Raw genomic sequence first — 21,751 nt, forward strand, 5'->3', positions numbered from 1 at the left:
AGTTTGGTTTGATTTGGTGGTGATCATGTTACAGATGATTTTTGTCATTTGTAATCTGAGAACACATAAAGTTACAACATTACCTGCTGTAGAGTAAAACCACAGTATTACAAACGTCAGTGTGTGTAAAGTCTTGACACACACACACACACACACACAGTCGTTTGAGATCCTCCCGGTGGTCACGTACCGCTGTACCCAGCATCACGTCCTCCCGTTTTTTTCCAATGTGCTCTTTGTCTTTCTTCAGGTCCGTGTGGATAGCGGCATCGAGGAGGGAAGTGACATCAGCATCTTTTATGATCCTATGATCTCCAAGGTCAGAAATCTCACCTGTTTTGCACTTGTCTTCCTTTAGGACCAAATACCTCAGACAGAAATGGTCGAGGGTCAGATTGCTGCATGAGGGTCTGTAAATTCGTATCGGTTTCTGTTCGTAGTTGGTCACTTACGGTGCTACGCGAGCTGAAGCCCTGGCCCAGATGGAGAAAGCTTTGGACAGCTACGTTGTCAGAGGTGTGCCAGCAGATCTTCATACTGACACTGAGATTAGCCACGCAGCCATCTGCCAGACTGATATGTCAGTACTTCTCTCTCCCCAGGTGTGACCCACAACATTTCCCTTCTGCGGGAAATCATCACTCACCCTCGCTTTATTTCTGGTGACGTGAGCACTAACTTCCTGCCTGAGGTCTACCCTGATGGCTTCAAGGGTCACCAGCTGGGTGTTGAAGACTGCCGCGAGCTGCTGGCTTCAGCAGCAGTGCTCCATGTGGTTTCCCACGTCCGTGCTGAGAAGGTTTTGGGGGATCTGAGGTAATGGCAGTGGTGGTTGGGTTTCCACTTTGTACATCATCATTTCTGGGAAACCTAGAGGATTCTTGCAAAAATTTTTTTTGAATTTTTCATTTCTGCATGTGTACAACAGTAATAATCACAAAACACAGCAGAAAATGACAAGAGTTTTACACCAAACCAAAAGAAACCAAAACAAAGGCACACCGAAAACGCCAAGTATGGAAATACTTGTTAGTTTTTCAGTGTAACTGCTGTGAATTTTAGCTTATTATTTTACTCCTGTGTGAACCTTAGGAGTGGTTAGCATGTTTGTTAGCAGTTAGCTCGTGCTTGCTTGGCTATGCTCTTGAATTTTCTGGTACACAAAGTACGCTACTTTACACTTTACACAAATCCTGCATGATGTTGGCAGACAGGGTGGCTCTCTTAGAGAGCCATGTCCGTAACCTAGAACAGTGTCTTAGCTTAGTGGAGATAGATTTTACGGGCACTCTAGACCAGTGATTCTCAACCGGGGTGCCGCGGCACCCTAGGGTGCCGTGATTGATCGTCAGGGGTGCCGTGGGTATTTTTCATATTCGCGATTACAGTGAATTATTTATTTTATCCACAAAGCATAAAACGACTCAGAATCTGATGTCAAACGTGCTGCAGCCTCGCTCTCGTCTTAAGGCGGGACAATAACAAGGAGGCTGACGGCCAATTAAAACAGTGCCGTCTCCTTCAAAAGCCGTCTAAAATGCGGATCTGTTGGTGTGTGTGTGTCTGTGCCTGTGTGTGTGCGCGCGGAGTTAACAGGCTGCAGACTGTGAGGGAGGGGGTGGGTGAGGGAGGGGGGGGGTGAGGGAGATTCCTGAATGCAGGCGCGACACGTTCAGTGCGCAGCGAGCGCGGAGCAGAGAGAGGATTTTAACCCAAGTGAACGTTAACAAAACGGAAACATGAAGCTGCCTTTACTTCTCTCTGAACTTTCTCTAAAGGTGTGATTCTGCCGTTACCGTCCTGTTCACACCATGTGCGCGTCATATGCTGAATTTATGAGATCATGAGATGAAATAAATGGTCAAATATCTTTAAAAACATTTAAAATATGAGAATATATGAATGAACTGAGCCACAAAAAAAAAAACAATGTTCAGACGCAGAGATCACAAAAAGCAGGTGAGAACTCTGAACTTTAACAGCTGTTATTTTCCAAAGGTATTTATTTGTTCAATCTTGAGCTTAATGTAGTGTTTAAGCACAAAACGTGACTGATGAGGAGAAACAATTTCAGAAATGCAACAGAAACAACCACAAATCAGAAAAAGTTGGGACTGTATGTAAAATGAAGATAAAAATAAAAATGTTGCACCATTCCCAGTTTCTCCACTCACAGAAGCCAAACGTTCTTCCAGAGTTGTGTAATTATACTACAATAGTAGAATATAAAGAAGGGAAAAAAAGAAAAAAACAGACAATATATTCGTCAATCGCAATTATTTGTCTGACAATTAATCGTCTCCAGAAATTCCTAATCGTGACAGCCCTACTTGAGATCAGAGCGCAAAATGCTTGAGGATTTTCGAAATGCGGTGTTTTCTGTATCGATTTTCTATTGCGATAATTGGGTTTTGCGCCAAACCAGAGGTAATAGAATTATAATATTATTTTGGTTGGTGGTGTGCCGCAGGATTTTGTAAATATAAAAAGGGTGCCGCAGCTCAAAAAAGGTTGAAAATCACTGCTCTAGACGAGGTTACTTTTGAGCCGGCTAGCGTGCTCATTAGCATCAGCCTAGAAAAGCCAGCTGTGGATGACAGCTTTTGGACTGTGGTTAGGCAGAGGAAGTCATTTAGGGCTTGGTGCCCGTTTGTGGAACCCCAATCACACTCGCCACTGCGAACTGTGAACCCGTTTTCTCCCTTGGATACGCCTGATGTGAGTTCTTTGAGCCCACGGGTGACTTCCAGTCCTATCTCCAGGTCCAAACGCCGGGCTTTAGTGATAGGGGATTCTATCACCCGCAAAGTCAGGTTACAGGTGCCAGCTGACATTGAATGTATTCCTGGGGCCAGAGCTCCCAACATTGCTTCCCATCTTAGGGTGCTGACGCTGCAGAAGAGAAGACAGACAAGGAACAGGACACGAGATACAGTCACATAGTTATTCACGTCTGTGCCAGTGATGTCAGGATTAAGCACTCAGAGGTCACAAAAATGGATATAGAGAGGACTTGTGACCTTGCCAGAAAGATGTGTCAGCATCAATTAATAGCCTCTCATTCCCTCCCAGTTTAATGATGAGGCATTTTGCAGGCTGACATCATTAAATAGCTGGCTGGCGCAATTTTGTAGACAGCAAGGCTTTAGTTTTATTGATAACTGAACTTCGTTTTGGGTCCGCCATGGCTTGCTGATGCCGGACGGCCTTCACCCTACTGGGGAAGGCGTCGCCATCTTGTCTGCGAACATAGATAGAGCTCTACAGGAAGGGTAACATTAGGAATTTACAGCAGGCCACAGAGCAAGTGATTAGAGACCCTGCAAGGCTTCTGACGAATGTGGATGTGGAATCCATTAGCTTAGTGGGGAAACTAGTGCAGAAAATCCAATATGGTGACAGTGCAGTTTCTGTGCCAGGGAGGGAAATTCAACAAGTTGAGACTGTGGCCTGTTTCTGTAGACGTGTCCATAAAAATCATAGAGGAGCATAGGTGGTGGGTTCAAGTTGTGTCATGGTGAGGATAGGAAGAGAAATGGTGTTGGGGTCATTTCAAAGGAAGAGTATGTTAAGAGAGTATTGCAGGTTAAACGAGTGCCTGACAGGGTGATGAGTGTGAAGTTGAAAATTGAAGGGTTGATGATGAATATTATCAATACATATGTTAAAAAAAATTAGAGACTGCAGGGTTCTCCCCAGACAATGGAACAACGGCGTAGCGCCGTTATACTGTTATCACAGCGCCGTTATTTTTTTTAATCCAGCCAGGCTGTTTGTACTCCAACAGCATTCTTAAACTGGCGTCTGTTTCTTCCACACCACATTCAGAGCCAAAGCCAGACACTGCTGCTCACCATGCACCTTCAAGCACAAGGGAAACGGCAGGACCGGTGCTCTGTAGCTTCCATGAGTATCGGCCACACTGACAAGCTGCTATTCATCCAAGACACCGTCTCCAGCTGCCAGTTCCTTTGCGACACCTGCATGCAACAGAGCATCTACCCACTTCCAAACTAGACATCTGGGTGGATGGAGTGGGAGTCGGCCACATACAGCAACCAACACGTGGGACTTTATCACAGCTAAGCTTGCTGCCCCCTTCCAGGGTGTGACTTTCTCTGTGTGTATAGACTGCTGGTGGATGTCAAAAACCACCATCTGATCGATGCCACCACCTTTTCCTCTTACCGCTGCACCCTCAGTGGCATGAACTCCATCAGGCTGCCCAGTGTGTTGTCGCAGGAATACGTGTTCCACCAGCTGCTCAGGGAATTCCCCACACTCATGCAACTGACCTTCTCTACCTCCACCCCCAAGCATGGAGTGGAGCACCACATATCCACCACAGGTTTACTCCTGAGTGAGACGTCTCGGCCAAGCTCAGCATTGCCAAAGCGGGGTTCGACAGTATGGAATGCCTCAGCATCATCTGCCACTCCGGCAGCCCATGGATGTCACCCCTCCACATTCTGCCCAGTGGGTGGCGCCCATGTGGTGACTACCGTCAACTCAATGACACCGGACCACTGCCCCGTGCAGAGTAGGCAACAGTATGGTGAGTTTGTCCACTACTGAATGTTCCAGAATGGGCTTCAAATCAAATCAACCAAATGTGCCAAACCAGCAAACCCAGACTGACCCCGCAGTAGTACAAGTACAGATAAAAACTGTCATCACTGACAGAAGAAGAAGTAAGTCCTATATCGGCCCTGAGGCCTGTCGACCCAGTGCTCATCTCCAGATACTGAGGCACGAAGCGGATGAGAGGTTACGACGCCATCTGAACAGGATCCATGGCTACTTCTCAAGTCAAGGTCGGTGTCGTCTGGGACAGCACAGAAAAAGTGTCTTGGTGAAGGACACAGAGAGGCAACGGTCACACCTGGACTCAAATCCCAGTCTCTACGTTGGTATTCCGATATCACAGAGCCACCTGCTCTTTCTGGTCATTCAGGCAGAAAGAGTTCTTTTCCTCAGTGGTACCGCATGTAGTGTGTGAAGCCTTCACGGTTTTACTCCACATTAGAATCTAATAATAACTTGACTGTCTTTTGTTCATGTGTTGTGCAGGATTGCGTCTTCTGCAGTGGAGCGTAACCACTGGGAGCTGAGCGTGCACCTGGGAAAGAAAAGACACATGGTGGAGGTGTCCAGAGCAGGACCAGGAAATGAATATAAAGTGAGTATTTTAACATGCATGTGAGTGTGTGCATGGACACACACACACAATATGATTATATACACACACAATATGATTATTTCAAATATGGAGGAGAGCATTGACCCACTCCAGTTTGCTTATCAGGCAGGTAAAGATGCAGGTAATGATGTAGAGGACGCTAAGCTTTTTATCCTTAATTGCCTTTACAGACATTTGGAAAAACCTCAAGCCCATGCTCGGCTTTTATTTGCTGATTTTTCCTCGGCTTTTAATTTGATGCAGCCGCATCTTTTACTTAAGAGGCTGATGTGTGATTTTAAATTGCCCCACCGGATTGTTTTATGGTTGTCAGATTTTTTAACTAACAGAAAGCAGAGGGTTTTTGTAAACGGTTGCGTTTCAGACTGCTTAGCTTTGTCCACTGGTTCACCACAGGGCTGTGTCCTTTCCTCCCTACTTTTTATTTCATACACAGATGAATGCAGAAGTGTTAGGCAAGGTAGCTACCTAGTCAAGTTTTCTGACGACACTGCTTTGCTGTCCCTTCTTCAGGAAGCTGAATCAGGACACGGGGAGGCCCTCGATGACTTTGTTTCATGGTGTGACATACACTATTTACACCTAAATTTGTCTAAAACGAAGGAGCTCATAATTGATTTCAGACGTAATAAAATTTCAGCTACAGACAGCATCATTCATGGCAAAGCTGTGGAAAGAGTTCCTGCATATAAATACCGAGGCACCTTTTTTGACGAGAAGCTGAAATTTGATGTGAATGCTGCAGATATTGTGAAACGAGGGCAACAGAGAGTCTACCTCCTCCGTAAACTGAACTCTTTCTGTGTCAGCCCTGTGATTATGTGTCATTTTTATCAGTCTTTTATTGAAACTCTCCTGTGTTTCTCTTTCATCTGCTGGTTTCCCAGCCTCGCACTGAAAGATAAAAACAGCTTGTACAGTATTATAAAAATACTCGTATGTTCAAAGATCACTGGAATGAAATTTAGGGATCTAACCAGTTTTTGCGACCAGCAAATTCTGAGGAAAGCAAATTGTATTTTATCTTCTCCTGGTCACATGCTGGCAGGTGACTTTTCCCTGTTGCCTTCAGGTCGTTGTTTTGTTTCACCAGTCTGCAAGATGAACCATTTTTTAAAATCTTTTATTCCCTCTGCTATTCATCTTTTTAACTCTTTGTAGGGTTTTTTTTAATCAAATTGTTGTGATGACGCTGTGTCCCATGTTTTTTTTTTTTTTTTTAATGGCTAACTTATTTTCTATGTATCATTTGTATTGCATGGTTACTGTGTTTTGTGTGCCAGTATGCAAGCTGCTGAAATTAATTGCCCCTGGTGGGATGAATAAAGTTGTCTAAGTCTAAGTCTAAAATATCACCCAAGTCATCCAGAGGCATACATTTTTAACTTATGGTTCAAATTTTAACCAAACTAATTTCGGAAAGTTATTTAAAATAACGTCATGTCTGAAGTTTTATAAAGTGAAAATATCAGATATATGTTTTAGTTTTAAAGTAATGTGCTAATGTTTAAGGTTTAGTGTGGACATGCTGTGCCCAGTGCATTATGGGTAGGATAGGGTAATCTCAGTACGTTCACGACATGAGAAATGCATTTGAGAGACTCTGATCAGGGTCCACAGACAACAGCATTAAACTCTAGTGCCTAAAACTCTTGTGAATATATCCTCTGGGTTTATAGACATTGTTATTGTGTTTGCATTTATTAAATTCCACGCATCTTAAATGTAGCAGACACGGATTATCTGGAATTTTGTTTTGGCAGGTTTTTACGGTCTCTACTGCCATCTACTGGCCAGTAGTGTTCATGGCAGTATTGGCCCTGAAGCTGGGACAGATATTTTCAATCACTGTACTCGGTTCCAGCTGAAAATGTACCACAGAACCGCACGGTGTAAAAGTTCAGAGCGCACGATTTATGTTCTGACACACATTGTACGTTCAAAACCCACACGTCAGACTCGTGTTTCCAGAAGCAAAACGTAAACAGCTTTTCTTTTTTTTTTCAAATTTAATTTACATTTCTTATTTTTTACAAAAACTCTCGATGGGAGACATCAAAGTTTAAAAAAAAAAAAATTACAAGACAGGTCTTCGGTGTTTGCACAGGCACAGTGCGAGTGGTTGGACGCTTGTAGCACTTCAGCAGCAGGATACCCTCACGACAGCCGACCAGAATATCAAACAGGTTTGATTTTCATCTGACCATACGATAGGCGATCAGGAGGTGGTTGTGAGATGTTAAATGCAGCTCGTTACTCCATGTATATTAAACGATGCAGGACGTGTGATTAACCTGAAACTCAGTGCAATCCAAAAAATTCTCACACGAATGAAAAATCAGATGGAAAAGGGCCAAAACTCGCACAGTGTAAACCCAGCTTAAGTACTGAATGTCTGGCACCAGTCGATCATGGCAGTGTTCTATTTATTTTTTGACACCAGTTATATCAGACGGTTATCTAATTACAACTTGGCTTTTTTTTGTTTTTTTTTTTAAAATGCCTGTTTTTACAAATAAAAAAATTGAATATTTTACAAAAGCACATTTATCTGTAAACACCAACAGACGACACACGTCACATTAACGTGTTGTTTACATAATGAATGACTCAACCAATCAGTGTTTAGCGGAGGCACATTTACCCAGAATCTTTTGCGATCTGTCTGTTTGTTACAAAACCAGAATTAGTGCATTATTCAACATTTTAATGACAGAATTGACATTAATGGAGTTATTTTCTATCAGTATTCATTTTATTTATACACGAAACCATAACTCAGCATTGCTTTATTTTCCAAGACCTCGGCCTGACGGCAGCATTGTGATTGAGTAGAGAGTTGAGCTTTGTGGCTCTTCTCAGTTGCTTCTGTGCTGGAAGCCATGTAGTAAACAGGAGCTTCCAGCAGGGTGCAAGATGTTCAAAAACAGAAGTGCTGACTGATTGTTTGGGTCTGTAGTCACCGTTGATGCTTTCAAAAGCGATCGTAGTGTTAAAACTCAAAATCACCTTGTTAGTAGTTGCAAGTGTACCAGAGACAATACTGGAATTTATCGGTTATCTGTAACTTCCGATACATTTTTGGGGGGTTTATTGTTTTATCTTTATCAAAGATAACTTTTCAGTTATCTGATTATCTGTTATCGAAGTTAATTTTTTTGGTTATCTGTGCCCACCACTGATCAAACCTGATACCTGCTCCAGGATGAGTTTCTGCCCTGGTTTTTATTTTTTAAAATCACTGGCATTTGTTTATTTGTCTGTCATTTGTTTATTTGTCTGTCTGTCTGTTAGCAGGATTATGTCAAAACTGCTACACAGATTTTGATGATGTTTTCACCATAGATAGATATTAGTACACGGAAGACTCCACGGAATTTTGAAGGTGATACTGATCTGGAATCTAGATCAGAATTTGTTGGGAGCGATCTGGATCAGTTTGCAGGTTCTGTAGCCAAAACATACGACGTCACGATGTAAAACCAAGATCAGGAAGACACTGTTTTGTTTCAGCTTGTGAATTAAATATCAGATTGTAACATCTTGATCAGTTGGACTGTTCTGGATCAGTGTGCAGTTATTGCATTGTGCAGTGGAATCTGGATCCAGGTAAAGTCCAGGATGTGAATCACCTATCTTTTATTTATTCTGAGTCCTCGTCAGCGCTTGGCGGACGCCAGAAACCACCAATTGCTCTTGTTTTTCTTTTTTCCTTAATGAGTAGCTGACAGTAGTTCCTGCTTATTCTGGTATTGCGTCGCACATTGATGACGTCTGCTGTCTTCAGCTGGTCCTGATCAGAGGCTCACTGGCTCCTAAAGCTGCCTCAGTCTGACTGATATCTGTTTGTCTCTGCAGGTGCAGGTGGACGGAACACAGCTGGAAGTCAGCGGACAGTGGAACCTCTCATCACCACTGCTGCCGCTGACCATCAACGGCAGACAGAGAACGCTACAGGTAACACACACGGCACAGAAACACACACTTCACAGAAACACTCACACATCACAGAAACACACACACGTCATAGAAACACACATCGCAGAAACACACACACGGCACAGAAACACTCACACGTCACAGAAACACACACACGGCACAGAAACACACATCACAGAAACACACACACGGCACAGAAACACACACACACGGCACAGAAACACATCACAGAAACACACACACGGCTCAGAAACACACACACGGCACAGAAACACACACGGCACAGAAACACACACGGCACAGAAACACACATGGCACAGAAACACACACACACACGGCACAGAAACACACATCACAGAAACACACACGGCACAGAAACACACATCACAGAAACACACACACGGCACAGAAACACATCACAGAAACACACACACGGCACAGAAACACACATCACAGAAACACACACACGGCACAGAAACACAACACACGGCACAGAAACACACGGCACAGAAACACACATGGCACAGAAACACACGGCACAGAAACACGGCACAGAAACACACACGGCACAGAAACACACACACACGGCACAGAAACACACACGGCACAGAAACACACACACACGGCACAGAAACACACGGCACAGAAACACACGGCACAGAAACACACGGCACAGAAACACACATCACAGAAACACACACACACATTGCACAGAAACACACGGCACAGAAACACACATCACAGAAACACACACACATTGCACAGAAACACACGGCACAGAAACACACATCACAGAAAACACACACACAGCACAGAAACACACACACCCGGCACAGAACACACTCACACACGGCACAGAAACACCACATCACAGAAACCACAACATAGCACAGGAAACACTACACACGGCACAGAAAACACCACCACACGGCACAGAAACACACACACACGGCACAGAAACACATCACAGAAACACTCACACACGGCACAAACACACGGCACAGAAACACACGGCACAGAAACACACATCACAGAAACACACACACGGCACAGAAACACACATCACAGAAACACACACACGGCACAGAAAACACACATCACAGAAACACACACACGGCACAGAAACACTCACACACGGCACAGAAAACACACACCACAGAAACACACACACACACACCACAGAAACACACACATCACAGAAACACACGGCACAAACACACGGCACAGAAACACACAGCACAGAAACACACACACGGCACAGAAAACACTCACACATGGCACAGAACACACACGGCACAGAAACACACACACGGCACAGAAACACACGGCACAGAAACACATGGCACAGAAACACACACCCGGCACAGAAACACACGGCACAGAAACACACACACGGCACAGAAACACACGGCACAGAAACACACACACGGCACAGAAACACACGGCACAGAAACACTCACACATGGCACAGAAACACTCACACACGGCACAGAAACACCCTCACACGGCACCGAAAACACACATCACAAGAAACACTCACACCCGGCACAAACACTCACACGGCAAGAAAACACACATCACAGAAACACACACACACGGCACAGAAACACACACACAGAAACACACACACACGGCACAGAAACACACATCACAGAAACACACACACACGGCACAGAAACACACATCACAGAAACACACACACACGGCACAGAAACACACATCACAGAAACACACACACACGGCACAGAAACACATCACAGAAACACACACACGGCACAGAAACACACATCACAGAAACACACACACACACGGCACAGAAACACACATCACAGAAACACACACACACACACGGCACAGAAACACACGTCACAGAAACACACATCAGAAACACACACACGGCACAGAAACACTCACACGTCACAGAAACACACATCACAGAAACACACACACACGGCACAGAAACACACGTCACAGAAACACACACACGCCACAGAAACACCCACACATTGCACAGAAACACACGGCACAGAAACACACACACATGGCACAGAAACACACACACGGCACAGAAACACACATCACAGAAACACACACACACGTCACAGTGAAGTTGTGTGTCATTAACGCCTTCCTGAGTTCAGCCCTCTTCGTATGAGATGAGTTTTCCATGTGGAGCTCGAGTAAATGCAGGAAGACATTTCCTCTGAGGTCTGTTTGATTGGAGACAGTATGAAGCTGAGATGTCTCGTGTGTTCAGCTTCATTGCATTTGTTCGTAAGCATCCGTTCCTGCAGCACATTTCAAAAGACGATGGGAGGAGGACAGTTTCAGGGTGAGATTCTGACACTTTGTTAGAAGCCAAACACAGCAGTCAGAGGGTGTGTCCTAGAAGACGGGTGGGAGATTGTGCTCACATTGACTTTGTCTCTTTTGATCTTCTGCTCCAGTGTGTGTCCAGAGATGCTTCAGGAGAGATGGTTCTACAGCACCTGGGGACTCTGGTAATGTCTCATTTCTGTATGTGATCCTACACATAACACAACGTCTTCCACACGTCTCTGCGCTGTACTGTGTCCACTGGCGTCACAGACTTTAAACAGGACTCTGCAGCACTAAAAGAGACCTTGAGGACATTACACGTGTGCTGACTGAAATAAGGCTGAATGTTGCTTATTTTAAATATTAATTAATTTGTCTCAAAGTGAAAATAAATCAAATAAACCTGGAAAAACCCCAGATACACTGGATTATGTGTGGACACACGTCCTTGAAGGGGACAGAGCTGTCACTGCTGCTACCTCACAGAGCAGTTATTATCACAGACCATCAGTAGGTCTCACAACTATCCAGGAAAACCTTCATGTGTCAGTCCTTCAACTGCCTAATAATTATGCACACATTCCCCTGACCAAGACCACGCTGACTTTTGTTACACTTTCAGGTTTGAGGTTTCAATTTCAATTTATTTCATTTTATACAGCGCCAGATCACAATAAAGTTGCCTCAAGGTGCTTCACACAAGTAAGGTCCAACCCTACCAAGAACACAGGCAACAGTGGTAAGGAAAAACTCCCTCTGAGGAAGAAACCTCAAGCAGACCAGACTCAAAGGGGTGTCCGCTCTGCTGGGCTATGCTACCGACACAAATTACAAAACAATGCCTAATAAAATTAATTTAAAAGAGTAAAGCATAGTAACATTACTATGCCAGTATGCTAGCCATATAAATGTCATTTCAATTCATTTTTCAATTTATTTCCTTTATATAGTGCCAAATCACAAACGAGCTGCTCAGGCGCTTCACACAGGTAAGGTCTAACCTTACTAACACCCAGGCAACAGTGGTAAGGAAAAACTCCCTCTGAGGAAGAAACCTCAAGCAGACCAGACTCAAAGGGGTGACCCTCTACTTTGGGCCATGATACAAACATAAATTACAGAAATAATTCACAGAACAATTCACGGACGAATATACAAGAATTGCTGTTGGCGCACAGGACAGGAGGATCGCCAACACAAACACAACTCCCATCTCTGGATGGAGCTCTGCACCTTAAACAGAGAAAAAACAGAATCAGGCATCAGAAAGACAAGAAATACTGTATAATTGCCAGCATTAAACAACAAGAAAAACAAAAGAAATACTAAGGTGATCACCGGCCGCAAGCCCTAAGCTTCACTAAAAGACCAGAATTTAGGTGAAGTTGAGGCCGCGCACGCTCCAATTACTAATAAATGAATTAAAAGAGTAAAAGCATAAAACAAAACTGTACAGTATGCTAGCCACTATGAAAGGGAAAATAAGTGCGTCTTAAGTCCTGGACTTGAAAGTCTCCACAGAATCTGACTGTTTTATTGATTGCAGGGAGAATCATTCCACCGAACAGGGGCACGATAAGAGAAAGCTCTGTGACCCGCAGACTTCTTATTCACCCTACAGACACAAAGTAGTCCTGCACCCTGAGAACGCAAAGCCCAGGCCGGTACGTAAGGTTTAATTAGGTCAGCTAGGTAGGGAGGTGCCAGTCCGTGGACAATTTTATAGACTAGTTGCAGAACCTTAAAATCTGATCTCACTGGGACAGGAAGCCAGTGAAGAGACGCCAAAATGGGTGTAATGTGGTCAAACTTTCTGCTTCGTGTCAAAAGTCTGGCAGCAGCATTTTGAACCAATTGGAGAGCCCTAATGCTGGACTGCGGTAAAATATATAAATGAAAGGGATAATAAGGAAAGGGAAAATAAGTGCGTCTTAAGTCCAGACTTTAAAGATTCTGTAATCTGACTGTTTTATTGACGCAGGGAGATCATTCCACAGAACAGGGACACGGTAGGAGAAAGCTCTGTGACCCGCAGACTTCTTATTCACCCTAGTCCAATTTAGAACAGACAGATGCATGAATCAGGGTCTCAGCATCAGCTATAGACAGGATGGGACTAATCTTCACTATATTCTGCAGGTGGAAAAAAACAGTGGAGGTCAAAGGACAATGTAATGGCCCAGTCACACTGCACTTAATGAAGGGTGACGAAGCCCTGACGAAACAAGAAATCTGGACCTTCATTGACTGTCGTTGGCATCGTTTAACCTTCGCGCAGCCTCGTTCCTGCAGCTGGCGCTTCGTCAGGATTTTTAAACTGTTGAAACGAAGGGCAACAAAAACCTCAATTTGTCTGTGTCTCGTTTTGCTGTCGTTTATGTCATTTATGTCATTTAAGCGTTTGTGTAGTTTTTGTAACGTTATTGTTTAATTTGACTTCGTTGGAGCAGCTGAACGTTTTCACACAGCGCAGAAGCCGGTTTGTGAGCGCTGAGGCTGCTGCTGCGTTCGTGTACATCAGAAATTACAGGACAAACTCAGCCTGCTTGCTTGGATTTTGTTTTATCTGTGTGGGGGGGCAGCTTCAATGGGCTCAGGCACCTTACAGAGGCCAGAATTAATCTTTTGTGTGGATATAATTAATTATTTTGCCACAAGCAACTGTTGAATTTGAAACAACGAAAAAGTTGTGTAATTTCTGCCGGTGCTTGAATGCAGCATCAGCGGCAGCAGGAGCTGCTGTGTGCGCTTATTATTTTTTATTAAATATAACAATCTGAGTGTAGGAATGACAATCCAGGTCCTTCTGTACATGTGACAACAGGTAGATGAATCAATCAATCAATCAATTTTTTTATATAGCGCCAAATCACAAACAAACAGTTGCCCCAAGGCGCTTTATATTGTACGGCAAGGCCATACAATAATTACATAAAAACCCCAACGGTCAAAACACCCCTGTGAGCAAGCACTTGGCGACAGTGGGAAGGAAAACTCCCTTTTAACAGGAAGAAACCTCCAGCAGAACCAGGCTCAGGAGGGGCAGTCTTCTGCTGGGACTGGTTGGGGCTGAGGGAGAGAACCAAGAAAAGACATGCTGTGGAGGGGAGCAGAGATCAATCACTAATGATTAAATGCAGAGTGGTGCATACAGAGCAAAAAGAGAAAGAAACACTCAGTGCATCATGGGAACCCCCCAGCAGTCTAAGTCTATAGCAGCATAACTAAGGGATGGTTCAGGGTCACCTGATCCAGCCCTAACTATAAGCTTTAGCAAAAAGGAAAGTTTTAAGCCTAATCTTAAAAGTAGAGAGGGTGTCTGTCTCCCCTGATCTGAATTGGGAGCTGGTTCCACAGGAGAGGAGCCTGAAAGCTGAAGGCTCTGCCTCCCATTCTACTCTTACAAACCCTAGGAACTACAAGTAAGCCTGCAGTCTGAGAGCAAAGCGCTCTATTGGGGTGATATGGTACTATGAGGTCCCTAAGATAAGATGGGACCTGATTATTCAAAACCTTATAAGTAAGAAGAAGAATTTAAATTCTGTTCTAGAATTAACAGGAAGCCAATGAAGAGAGGCCAATATGGGTGAGATATGCTCTCTCCTTCTAGTCCCCGTCAGTACTCTAGCTGCAGCATTTTGAATTAACTGAAGGCTTTTCAGGGAACGTTTAGGACAACCTGATAATAATGAATTACAATAGTCCAGCCTAGAGGAAATAAATGCATGAATTAGTTTTTCAGCATCACTCTGAGACAAGACCTTTATGATTTTAGAGATATTGCGTAAATGCAAAAAGCAGTCCTACATATTTGTTTAATATGCGCTTTGAATGACATATCCTGATCAAAAATGACTCCAAGATTTCTCACAGTATTACTAGAGGTCAGGGAGAGTGGAGGAGATGTGACCGCCCTTGTCGGAGTCCCAAGCTGAATCTATGGAGTCTGTCGAGTAGAATATGATGATCCACTGTATCAAATGCAGCACTGAGATCTAACAGCACCAGAACCGTAGTATTCCCTGAAAACTCCCTTCTGTCTGATCATTTCTTAATAACATTTACATTTACTCTGATGGACTACCCAGCAGTGGGGAATAAGTTTCATTACACTAGAAGTCTTTCAGAAAGCGCTGTAACTGGGTTTAAGGATATGATTCCTTCTTTATGTTCTCTAATGCCATATACCAACACAGTGCAGAGTAGCTACCTAAACTCTGTAAGTGAGATAGAGTATCTCGTCAATAGTTTTACATCCTCATTGAAGACAACTTTGGATGCTGTAGCTCCTCTGAAAAAGAGAGCCTTAAATCAGAAGTGCCTGACTCCGTGGTATAACTCACAAACTCGTAGCTTAAAGCAGATAACCCGTAAGTTGGAGAGGAAATGGCGTCTCACTAATTTAGAAGATCTTCACTTAGCCTGGAAAAGAGTCTGTTGCTCTATAAAAAAAAGCCCTCGTAAAGCTAGGACATCTTACTACTCATCACTAATTGAAGAAAATAAGAACAACCCCAGGTTTCTTTTCAGCACTGTAGCCAGGCTGACAAAGAGTCAGAGCTCTATTGAGCTGAGTATTCCATTAACTTTAACTAGTAATGACTTCATGACTTTCTTTGCTAACAAAATTTTAACTATTAGAGAAAAAATTACTCATAACCATCCCAAAGACGTATCGTTATCTTTGGCTGCTTTTAGTGATGCCGGTATTGGTTAGACCTCTTTCTCTCTGATTGTTCTGTCTGAGTTATTTTCATTAGTTACTTCATCCAAACCATCAACATGTCTATTAGACCCCATTCCTACCAGGCTGCTCAAGGAAGCCCTACCATTATTTAATGCTTCGATCTTAAATATGATCAATCTATCTTTGTTAGTTGGCTATGTACCACAGGCTTTTAAGGTGGCAGTAATTAAACCATTACTTAAAAAACCATCACTTGACCCAGCTATCTTAGCTAATTATAGGCCAATCTCCAACCTTCCTTTTCTCTGCAGAGGAATGGTCTATTTGAAGAGTTTCAGTCAGGTTTTAGAATTCATCATAGTACAGAAACAGCATTAGTGAAGGTTACAATGATCTTCTTATGGCCTCAGACAGTGGACTCATCTCTGTGCTTGTTCTGTTAGACCTCAGTGCTGCTTTTGATACTGTTGACCATAAAATTTTATTACAGAGATTAGAGCATGCCATAGGTATTAAAGGCACTGCACTGCGGTGGTTTGAATCATATTTGTCTAATAGATTACAATTTGTTCATGTAAATGGGGAATCTTCTTCACAGACTAAAGTTAATTATGGAGTTCCACAAGGTTCTGTGCTAGGACCAATTTTATTCACTTTATACATGCTTCCCTTAGGCAGTATTATTAGACGGTATTGCTTAAATTTCATTGTTACGAAGATGATACCCAGCTTTATCTATCCATGAAGCCAGAGGACACACACCAATTAGCTAAACTGCAGGATTGTCTTACAGACATAAAGACATGGATGACCTCTAATTTCCTGCTTTTAAACTCGGATAAAACTGAAGTTATTGTACTTGGCCCCACAAATCTTAGAAACATGGTGTCTAACCAGATCCTTGCTCTGGATGGCATTACCCTGACCTCTAGTAATACTGTGAGAAATCTTGGAGTCATTTTTGATCAGGATATGTCATTCAAAGCGCATATTAAACAAATATGTAGGACTGCTTTTTTGTATTTACGCAATATCTCTAAAATTACAAAGGTCTTGTCTCAGAGTGATGCTGAAAAACTAATTCATGCATTTATTTCCTCTAGGCTGGACTATTGTAATTCATTATTATCAGGTTGTCCTAAAAGTTCCCTAAAAAGCCTTCAGTTAATTCAAAATGCTGCAGCTAGAGTACTAACGGGGACTAGGAGAGAGCATATCTCACCCATATTGGCCTCTCTTCATTGGCTTCCTGTTAATTCTAGAATAGAATTTAAAATTATTCTTCTTACTTATAAGGTTTTGAATAATCAGGTCCCATCTTATCTTAGGGACCTCGTAGTACCATATCACCCCAATAGAGCGCTTCGCTCTCAGACTGCAGGCTTACTTGTAGTTCCTAGGGTTTGTAAGAGTAGAATGGGAGGCAGAGCCTTCAGCTTTCAGGCTCCTCTCCTGTGGAACCAGCTCCCAATTCAGATCAGGGAGACAGACACCCTCTCTACTTTTAAGATTAGGCTTAAAACTTTCCTTTTTGCTAAAGCTTATAGTTAGGGCTGGATCAGGTGACCCTGAACCATCCCTTAGTTATGCTGCTATAGACGTAGACTGCTGGGGGGTTCCCATGATGCACTGTTTCTTTCTCTTTTTGCTCTGTATGCACCACTCTGCATTTAATCTTTAGTGATCGATCTCTGCTCCCCTCCACAGCATGTCTTTTTCCTGGTTCTCTCCCTCAGCCCCAACCAGTCCCAGCAGAAGACTGCCCCTCCCTGAGCCTGGTTCTGCTGGAGGTTTCTTCCTGTTAAAAGGGAGTTTTTCCTTCCCACTGTAGCCAAGTGCTTGCTCACAGGGGGTCGTTTTGACCGTTGGGGTTTTACATAATTATTGTGTGGCCTTGCCTTACAATATAAAGCGCCTTGGGGCAACTGTTTGTTGTGATTTGGCGCTATATAAAAAAAAAAAATGATTGAATGATTGATTGAATCCATTGTAAGCAGAAGATCATTCACCACTTTAGTGAGAGCCGTCTCTGTGGAATGATATTTTCTAAAAGCAGACTGCAGTGGATCAAAGAGATTATTCTCAGTAAGATAGTCCACGAGCTGCCGTGACACCACTTTTTCTAGAATTTTAGAGCAAAATGATAGATTTGATATCGGCCGATAGTTTTTCAGTACACTAGGGTCAAGATTAGATTTCTTAAGTAATGGTTTAATCACTGCAGATTTAAACAGTTTTGTTGGTATAGGATCAAATAAACAGGTTGTGCTTTTTGTTGTTGATACGAGTTTTGTCAGCATGCCTAGTGAGATACTATCAAATTCTGTAAATCTCGGTAATACCTCAGTAATGGCACCCACCTCAATAGCAGGGTGTAGTAGCTGGATTAAGGCATGCTGGGATATGTTTAACCTGATGTCTTCTATTTTGTTGCCAAATATAGTTGCCAAATCACAACTGTTTGTTGTGATTTGGCGCTATATAAAAAAAATTGATTGATTGATATTTTCTTCTTGAAGTAATCCAGGAAATCTTGTGCTGTAAAAGGAGAGCGAACTACAGGTGGTTGTCCATGAATAAGGGTTGCCACCGTGTCAGACAAGAACTTTGAGTTATGCTTGTTTTTGTTGATCAAATCAGAGTAATAGGTCCGGTTTGTAGCTTTCCATGCGAGTTGTAGGTAGCAGACATGAAATCTTTGATATTGTTGGAACAACCACCGGGCCATCCTCAATTTCAACATCATCCAATGTAGTAATGGGTATTAAGTTTGCAAAGCATATCCCACTATGATTTTTACAGAAACAGGCCACAGTCTCAACTTGATGAATTGTGCTCCCTGGCATATAAACCATAGTGGATTTTCTGCACTAATTTCTCTACTAAGCTCATGGATTCCACATCCACATTCATCATAAGCCTTGCAGGGTCTCTAATCCCCTGTTCCGTGGCCTGTTCCGATGTCTGTTAACATTTTCAGTGACAGCTCTGTTTTTGTTCAGCAGTAATATTAATCCTCAGGAACATAACTTCTCTGTCAACTGTCAGATGTTTTCAGGTAGAACAAATGTCTGAGTGCAGGACTTTAAGACTTACAACAATAACTAAATAAAATGTCTTCATTAACCAGTGTTTGGAGACGGGAACCTTTACCCCGCTGCACAACCTCCACCAGACCGTGGTCTATTGTCTGTGCTGCAGTCTGTTGTCTGTACTGCAGTCTGTGGTTAATGTCTGACTCCTGCGTTGTCTTTGGGTATAGTTTAAGGTTCGAGTTCTGTCCACGTTGGCTGCTCAGCTGAACTGCTTCATGCCTGAAAAGGTTCCAGAAGACACCAGCAGCCAGCTGCGGTCCCCGATGCCGGGGACGGTGGTGAGTGTGTCCATCAGACCCGGAGACACGGTAAAACATCACGCCAACATTCCATAAGCATGTCCAGTTCCAACACGCTAAAAAAGTTGAAGCCTTTTTTTCTAATTTATTTTTCAATTTTTTCAAAGAACATTTTACAAACAGTAACTAAACAAGATTCATTAACAACACTGAGAACAGCAGCGATCAGAGCTCAGCACTGGAGACACTGACATAAGAGTATTGATCTTATAAACCATGAATCAAAGACAAAGCAGGTGATGTCCTCTTGTTGTGAGGTACATGTCCCATGTCCCCACAGAGCATCATATTTGTCCTTCTGGAGTCTTAAACAGAAAGTAGTGTGTTGGGTCCGGTTTGTGATTGGTTGATAGTGGGAGCGTCCCCACAGAGCCACCGCCTTGTTTCAGCCTTTATACTTGCTGCCATGAAGATTTTTAATTGATCCCGATCACCTTAATCAATCAATTAATCAATTTTATTTATATAGCGCCAAATCACAACAAACAGTTGCCCCAAGGCGCTTTATATTGTAAGGCAAAAGCCATACAATAATTACGTAAAACCCCAACGGTCAAAACGACCCCCTGTGAGCAAGCACTTGGCGACAGTGGGAAGGGAAAAACTCCCTTTTAACAGGAAGAAACCTCCAGCAGAACCAGGCTCAGGGAGGGGCAGTCTTCTGCTGGGACTGGTTGGGGCTGAGGGAGAGAACCAGGAAAAAGACATGCTGTGGAGGGGAGCAGAGATCAGTCACTAATGATTAAATGCAGAGTGGTGCATACAGAGCAAAAAGAGAAAGAAACAGTGCATCATGGGAACCCCCCAGCAGTCTATGTCTATAGCAGCATAACTAAGGGATGGTTCAGGGTCACCTGGTCCAGCCCTAACTATAAGCTTTAGCAAAAGGAAAGTTTTAAGCCTAATCTTAAAAGTAGAGAGGGTGTCTGTCTCCCTGATCTGAATTGGGAGCTGGTTCCACAGGAGAGGAGCCTGAAAGCTGAAGGCTCTGCCTCCCATTCTACTCTTACAAACCCTAGGAACTACAAGTAAGCCTGCAGTCTGAGAGCGAAGCGCTCTATTGGGGTGATATGGTACTATGAGGTCCCTAAGATAAGATGGGACCTGATTATTCCAAACCTTATAAGTAAGAAGAAGAATTTTAAATTCTATTCTAGAATTAACAGGAAGCCAATGAAGAGAGGCCAATATGGGTGAGATATGCTCTCTCCTTCTAGTCCCCGTCAGTACTCTAGCTGCAGCATTTTGAATTAACTGAAGGCTTTTTAGGGAACTTTTAGGACAACCTGATAATAATGAATTACAATAGTCCAGCCTAGAGGAAATAAATGCATGAATTAGTTTTTCAGCATCACTCTGAGACAAGACCTTTCTAATTTTAGAGATATTGCGTAAATGCAAAAAAGCAGTCCTACATATTTGTTTAATATGCGCTTTGAATGACATATCCTGATCAAAAATGACTCCAAGATTTCTCACAGTATTACTAGAGGTCAGGGTAATGCCATCCAGAGTAAGGATCTGGTTAGACACCATGTTTCTAAGATTTGTGGGGCCAAGTACATATATATATGTTATGTATATATATATACATAACATACTGTAAGTGCTGTGTGTTCATCATCCTCATACTGTCAACATCAGTTTACAATTTTTTCAAAAGCACACATACCCCGAAACAAAATGCTGTAAAGCAATATTAGACAAAAAACAAAGCCGCAAATAGAACCAAAACAATTAGGGAGTAAACTGTCATTAAAACTTAACTAATGATCTGAGAAAACAAAATCAGGCCTATGAGATGTTACATAGTGTATCCATTTTATCCAGTGTGAGGTAAACTGTTCCAATTTATAGTTGACACATGCTGTTATCTTTTCCATATTGTAAATGTCCATCCATCCAGTTAAAGTCGGACTTTCCTGTAATAACCATTTCCTGGTTAATGCCTTTTTAGCTGCGACCAACAAAATGTTCAATAAATTTGTCTTTTTTTAACCATTTCTGGTGTAAATTTCCAAAATATGTAGTCTTGATCTTGAGAGGCATTACACCCTTAAAAATGTCTTGTAGAGCCATGTGTATTTCTCTCCAGAAGTCCTTGATAACTGGGTAGTCACAGAAAATGTGGTGGTGGTTTGCATGTTGGTTACCACAGTTTCTACAACATACAGGGGGGGTTCCATCGTAGGGACATTTCTGAACGGGTGTA

At 42.9% G+C, this 21,751-nt stretch overlaps 1 protein-coding gene across 1 annotated transcript in view; it reads left to right on the plus strand.

Moving 5' to 3' along the window:
• pcca (propionyl-CoA carboxylase subunit alpha) overlaps nt 1-21,751 on the plus strand; it is a 165,589-nt gene that overhangs the window by 128,207 nt on the left and 15,631 nt on the right. Inside the window, exons 15-21 of the mRNA XM_034184973.1 lie at nt 251-319; nt 441-516; nt 603-816; nt 5,071-5,179; nt 9,059-9,157; nt 11,587-11,640; nt 19,408-19,548. Coding sequence (XP_034040864.1) covers nt 251-319; nt 441-516; nt 603-816; nt 5,071-5,179; nt 9,059-9,157; nt 11,587-11,640; nt 19,408-19,548 — 762 coding nt within the window. The remainder of the gene's footprint in view (nt 1-250; nt 320-440; nt 517-602; nt 817-5,070; nt 5,180-9,058; nt 9,158-11,586; nt 11,641-19,407; nt 19,549-21,751) is intronic.

The sequence above is a fragment of the Thalassophryne amazonica genome, chromosome 13 (genome assembly GCF_902500255.1).
Source record: "Thalassophryne amazonica chromosome 13, fThaAma1.1, whole genome shotgun sequence".
Lineage (NCBI taxonomy): Eukaryota > Metazoa > Chordata > Actinopteri > Batrachoidiformes > Batrachoididae > Thalassophryne > Thalassophryne amazonica.